Consider the following 6,737-nt stretch of genomic DNA (forward strand, 5'->3'; position numbering starts at 1 on the left):
CCAGATTGTTGCTACTCAGGCTCAAAGGCAAGGAACAAGTGTTGTTCATGAGACGGGTAGTTCCAGGTCCAGGGAATTCCTCAACATGAAACCTCCAGTTTTCACAGGGTCCAAAAAGGATGAGGATCCGCAAAACTTCATTGATGAAGTTCAGAAGATATTTTGAGTTATGCATGCTACAGACACTGAGGCAGCAGAGCTTGTTGTGTTCCAGCTGAAGGATGTTGTCAACACTTGGTATGAAACATGGGAAGAGTCCCTAGGGGGGATGCGGCTCCTGCAAATTGGAAGGAGTTTGTAGATGCATTTCTTGAGCATTTTCTACCCATTGAGGTCTTGGAAGCTAAGGCTTTGGAGTTTGAAAGACTCGGACAGAATGATATGAGTGTGAATGAGTACTACCTCAAGTTTGTCTCTCTGGCTAAGCATGCTCCGGAAATGGTACGTGATATGAGGGCCAGAGTTAGGCGGTATGTTTTGGGGCTTTCAGATGACTTATTTGCTTATGCTTATATAGCTGCTCAGAACAATAACATGACCATTACTAAGATGGTTGCCCTTGTTCAAGGGAACGAAGACATGTTGAAAGAAGAAGAGCGGCTACACAGAGAGAAGGAAGGGAATTCATCAAGAGAGCTAAGTCTGCAGGAAATTTCAGCCATGGGGGATCTCAAGCAGGAGGCAATCGCCAGTTCTTCAGGATATTGGAATCAGGTCCTGCTCCATCTTCAGCTAGTGCACCAGTTCAGAGGTCCAAGTTTAACAAGAAAAACTAGAATTTCAGAGCAGAAAACTCACAGTCACGGGCTAGTGTGGGCTATAGAGTCCCTAGTTATCCTATTTGCAACACGTGTGGTAAGAGGCACCCAGGGTTGTGTCGTTCGGGCACAGATGGTTACTTTGGGTGCGGTCGGCAGGGCCACTTCTTGAGGGATTGTACATCAACAAAGAAGAACAATGGAGGCAATGTAGCTCAGTCCACTAATTCAGCAGCCCCTCATAACGCTCAGGCCCAACAAGGGTGTGGTGCAGCAAAGTCCAATAATACGGGTGGTGGTCGGAACCACTTGTACGCACTGGAAGGCCGTCAGGATACAGAGGCTCGTGGATATGTTGTCACAAGTATGCTAACAATATTCACTTTTGATGTCTACGCTCTTATGGATCCGGGATCTACCCTATCTTATGTAACCACATATATTGCTAAGAAATTTAGGATAGAACCAAAAATGTTGTGTGAACCCTTTGAAGTGTCCACTCCAGTTGGAGAATCAGTTATAGCAAGACGTATCTATAGGGGATGTCCAGTCAAAGTGTACCATCATCTTACTGTAGAAGACTTAGTGGAATTGGAGATGGTAGACTTCGATGTAATCATGGGCATGGATTGGTTAGAGTCATGTTATGCCACAGTGGGTTGTAGAACCAAAATAGTAAGTTTTGAATTTCCTGGTGAACCGGTCTTAGAATGGAAGGGTGATGCAGTAGCACCTAGGGGTAGGTTTATCTCCTATCTTAAAGCCATAAAGATGATTTCTAAAGGGTATATCTATCACTTGGTTCGATTTAAGGATACAGATGCTTAGATTCCCACTCTCCGGTCGGTACCAATTATAAATGAGTTCCCAGAAGTATTTCCTGAAGATCTTCCTAGAGTCCCTTCCGATAGAGAGATTGACTTTGGAATTGATCTACTTCCAGGCACTAAGCCGATATCTGTCCCGCCTTATAGAATGGCTCCAGCAGAGTTGAAAGAGCTAAAAGTCCAGTTGAAGGATCTTCTAGATAAGGGATTTATAAGGCCCACTGTTTCACCTTGGGGCACACCGGTCTTGTTTGTCCGAAAGAAGGATGGGTCTTTGTGCATGTACATTGACTATCGTCAGTTGAATAAAGTCACCATCAAGAACAAGTACCCTCTTCCCAAAATAGATGATTTACTTGATCAACTTCAGGGTGCCCAGTGTTATTCCAAGATTGACCTCAAATCGGGACACCACTAGTTAAAGGTTAAGGAAGTTGATATTCCAAAAACAACTTTCAGGACTCGATATGAGCATTTTGAATTTTTGGTAATATCATTTGGTTTAACGAATGCACCAGCAGCATTCATGGACCTTATGAATAGGGTCTTCAAGCCTTATCTTGATCTATTTGTTATTGTGTTTATTGTGACATCTTGATTTATTCCCGTAGCGAGACTGACCATGCAGAACATCTCAGAATTGTGTTGCAGACACTGGAGGATCACAAGCTATATGCGAAATTTTCTAAGTGTGAATTCTAGTTGAAATCAGTAGCGTTTTGGGGCCATGTCATCTCAGGGGAAGGGGTGAAGGTGGACTTTCAGAAAATAGAGGCAGTGAAGAATTGGCCTAGACCCACCTCAGTATCCGATATAAGAAGTTTCTTGAGTCTAACAGGCTAGAGGTATTTTCTTCTATATCGTCCCCTTTGACTAGATTGACTCAAAATAAAGTCAAGTTTCAATGGTCGAACACTTGCGAGAAAAGTTTTGAGGAGTTAAAGAAGAGGTTGACTTCAGCTCCAATCTTGACACTACCGGAAGGAACCGAAGGGTTCGTTGTTTATTGTGATGCTTCAGGGGTTGGTCTTGGGTGTGTATTAATGCAGCATGGTAAAGTCATAGCCTACGCATCGAGACAACTCAAGGCTCACGAGAAGAATTATCCGACTCATGATCTTGAGTTAGCAGCTGTGGTGTTTGCACTTAAGATCTGGCGCCATTATTTGTATGGGGTACATGTTGACATTTTTACATATCACAAGAGTCTCCAGTACATCTTCAAGCAAAGAGAATTGAATCTAAGTCAGAGAAGGTGGCTCGAATTACTTAAAGATTATGATGTTGATATTCTCTATCATCCGGAGAAAGCAAATGTTGTAGCCGATGCTCTCAGTCGGCGTTCTATGGGAAGCTTAGCGCATGTTGAGGCAGACAAGCGAACTATGATGAAGTAAGTCCACCGCTTATCAAGTCTAGGATTTCGACTTTTGGACTCCGAATATGGTGGCATTGTTCTTCAGAACAGGGCTGAATTCTCCGTAGTAGCCAAAGTGAAGGAAAAGCAGTTCAGTGATCCCTACTTATTGCAGCTGAAGGAGGGAATTCACAAACACAAGACTACGGATTTTGAACAAGGGGGAGATGATGGTACTTTGAGATACAAAGGCAGACTATGTGTTCCATACGTAGATGGGCTTAGAGAGCGGATTATGTTAGAAGCCCACAATTCCAGGTATTCTATTCACCCAGGTTCCACAAAGATGTATCATGATCTTAAGGAGATTTATTGGTGAAACGATATGAAAAAGAACATAGCAGATTTTGTGGCTAAGTGTCCAAATTGTCAGCAGGTGAAAGTCAAACACCAGAGGCCTGGTGGTTTAGCTCAAGGTATAGATTCACATTTAGAAATGGGAGATGATAAAAATGGACTTCATAACAGGTCTACCTCGCTCATTTCGGAAGCATGATTCAATTTGGGTGATTGTAGACCGACTTACCAAGTCAGCTCACTTCTTTCCAGTGAAGACTATAGATTCAGCAGAGGATTACGCCAAGTTGTATATCCAGGAAATCGTCCGATTGCATGGGACACCTTTGTCCATCATCTCACATCGTGTTGCTCAGTTCACAACGAACTTTTGGAAATCCTTTCAGAAAGGATTGGGCACAAGGGTGAACCTCAGCACCGCTTTTCATCCTCAGATAGATGGCCAAGTGAAACGCACCATCCAGACTCTTGAGGACATGTTGAGAGCGTGTGTTATCAATTTTAAAGGTAACTGGGATGATCATCTACCTCTCATTGAATTTGCCTATAATAACAGCTATCACTCTAGTATCAAGATGACACCGTATGAAGCTCTGTATGGGCGAAGGTGTAGATCAACAATTGGTTGGTTTAAAGTTGGCGAAGCGGAGTTGTTAAGACCTAATTTGGTCTATCAGTCTATGAAAAAAGTCAACTTGACACAAGAGCATTTGAAGACGGCTCAAAGTTGCCAAAAGTCCTATATGGACATGCGGTGCAGAGATTTAGAGTTCCAAGTTGATGATTGGGTGTTTCTGAAAATTTTGCCTATGAAAGGCGTTATGAGATTTGGGAAGAAGGGGAAGCTTAGTCCCCGCTATATTGGGCCATATAGAATCCTGCGAAGGATCGGGCAGGTGGCTTATGAGTTAGAATTGCCACAAGAATTAGCTGTTGTACACCCAGTGTTTCATGTATCTATGTTGAAGAAATTCATGGGAGACCCGTCACTTGTGGTTCCTACGGAGATTATAGGGGTTAAAGATAGCCTGAGTTACGAAGAAATTCCAGTGGCTATTCTTGATCATCAAATCCGAAAGCTCAGAACTAAGGAAATTGCTTCAGTGAAAGTGCTTTGGAGGAATCAAAAGATTGAAGAGGCTACGTGGGAAGCCGAAGAGGACATGAAGTCCAGATATCCCCATCTCTTTGAAGAGCAAACGGAAAATGTGGAAGGTAATTAACCTTTCCACTTAGACCTTATATTATAATCTCCATGCCTTTCAGTATTTACTCAACTCAGTATTCAGTAATCACGTATTCGCTCGATTTGGTATACATGTGTTCATGATAGTTCAGTATTTTAATTTCACCATCACACCCGTTTAATGTCCATAGATAGTCGTAGTTACAGTCAGGACCATCATTCAAGGACGAATGATTCCAAGGGGGAGATAATGTAACACCCCGTAAATTTGGCTTAAGTATGAATGTGTTAAATGAGTAGTAATGTTACACTTTGGACATGTGAAGTTCTATTGGTATGAGTATGGGTGAAAATGGTTAGTTTAGAATCAAGACGAAGAGTGAGGTGTATAACATTCGATAAAATCTACTAAGTTTACAAAAGGTTTGTCTTGCAGCAGGATTTAGTGAAACAATGTAAAGAAATTGGGAAAACACAATACATAAAATTTGTAGGTCTTTAAAATAGCTTTCCAATGATATATTGTGGAGCCTAAACGGATCTCTATGCAAAATGATATGTGCGTCTTTCAGAGTAGTGCCCAATATGCGCGCCCGGAGGGTCACGTGCGCGGCCGCTCACTTGAGGCAGTGCTACTGCCATATTGCGCGGTTAGGTGTGCGGTCAAGCCTTTAGGTGCAGGGGGCGAACCTGGGGAGGTCATTTTAAAGCCCTATTTCATCCTCCACACCCCCCAAAACACAAAAACTTGCTCTAGAAAGGGGAGCTCTCAAGAACCCAACTCCTTAAAGGTCCCTCCACCATCCAAGGTAAGTTCTAATGGTGATTCCAAGTTAATTTCAATTTTCCAACATCTTATTAACATGAGTAAACCCTCCATATAATTATATATTCGATTGGGACATCATTGTTGAGAGAAGGAACCCTAGAACTCGAATTCAAGGGAATTGAACTTCCAAAAGGTAATGTCGTCACCCTCTAATTGATTCTAGCATTGGGTTAATGATTATAGACTCTAGTTCATGAGATATGAGTCAATGGGTTTGATAGAAAATCATGAACGGTTATAGGTTTGAGTTGTTGATTGTTGATTATTGGTTAAGGGTGTTGTATTCCTTATGGGTGATGGAGAACGATGTTGATTATAACCATTTGAGGCTTTAGAATTTATCTAGGAGCAAAAGAATGGGTTATTGGGTATAGAAATACCATTAATAAGAACTATGAAGCTTTATTCTCATCAAGTGTTTGATAAAATACTTAAGTGACCAAAATATGAGTATCATAGCTAATATGGAATCCCTTTGACTTGTATTGCTATAGATTAAAGTTGAAAGGGTTGACAAACATTGTATTACGCTCGAGAGTAGGAATTTAAGGTATGTGAGGCTAACTCTTTACGTTTGGGAATGTCTATGATTCTCCCTACATCCTATTCATAATGACTATTACTAGTTTACTCAGAAAGTAATTATGTCGTAGTCCCGTGAATAGTCATAGAACTTCTATTCTCTAGATGGCATAGTTTCATAATCATTCAATATTCTATGAGTTTCAGTTATGGCAAGTCAACTTATTATGAATACACATCTCAGTCTAGTCCTATTCAGTATTCCAATATTATGTAACTTAGTGTGGTTCAGTATTTCAGTATAATGTATTATAGTATGAATTTCAGTTCCTGATTCTAAATTCTTGAATATTGAACACCTGTATTTGGGCCTGAGGCCGCAGTTTATGCTTTATGCATTTTTGGGCCTGAGGCCGCAGTTATATATACGTATACTTGGGCCCGAGGCCGCAGTTTGTGCACATATATATATTGGGCCTGAGGCCGCAGTCTATTTATTCAGATAAGCAGTATTCATAACCTTACTTCCCATGTTTAGTTCAGTTATTAGTTATCAGTTCAGTTTCAGTATTTACAGTTCTTTCCTTCAGTTACTTTACATACCAATGCAATTCAAATATACTATCGTCCCTTTTTGCCCGGGGCCTGCATCTCGCGATGCAGGTAATGATTTACAGGTTGATGATTCTGCTTTCCAGGACATCTCGTATCAGCTATTGGTGAGCCCCAGTCTTTCGGGACATTATCCCTCCTTTTTCAGTCATTATAGTATTTCAGTTAATAAGGTATACCGGGGACCTTGTCTCGATAAACAGTTAGCATTTCAGTATTCTTTAGAGGCTTCATAGACTATAGCCCAGTCAGTCAGATATTAGCAGGCTTTTATGTGTTAGCCTTGTTG

General features: G+C 41.3%; 1 protein-coding gene across 1 annotated transcript; it reads left to right on the forward strand.

The window, feature by feature from the left end:
- The first annotated feature begins 246 nt into the window (after positions 1–246).
- LOC138901414 (uncharacterized) lies at positions 247–1,586 on the forward strand. Its single transcript, XM_070189175.1, has 2 exons — positions 247–714; positions 918–1,586. Exons 1-2 carry the CDS (start codon positions 247–249, stop codon positions 1,584–1,586), a joined length of 1,137 nt encoding a protein of 378 aa, XP_070045276.1.
- Positions 1,587–6,737: the final 5,151 nt, after the last annotated feature.

Source organism: Nicotiana tomentosiformis, chromosome 11 (assembly GCF_000390325.3).
Source record: "Nicotiana tomentosiformis chromosome 11, ASM39032v3, whole genome shotgun sequence".
NCBI classification, from domain to species: domain Eukaryota; kingdom Viridiplantae; phylum Streptophyta; class Magnoliopsida; order Solanales; family Solanaceae; genus Nicotiana; species Nicotiana tomentosiformis.

Bases quoted from the DNA above. Each gene is read 5' to 3' on its own strand.
- LOC138901414 (XM_070189175.1), top strand. From the start codon at position 247: ATGGGAAGAGTCCCTAGGGGGGATGCGGCTCCTGCAAATTGGAAGGAG. The intron at 715-917 runs GTCCTGCTCCAT...TGCGGTCGGCAG, and splicing joins CTTCAGGATATTGGAATCAG to GGCCACTTCTTGAGGGATTG.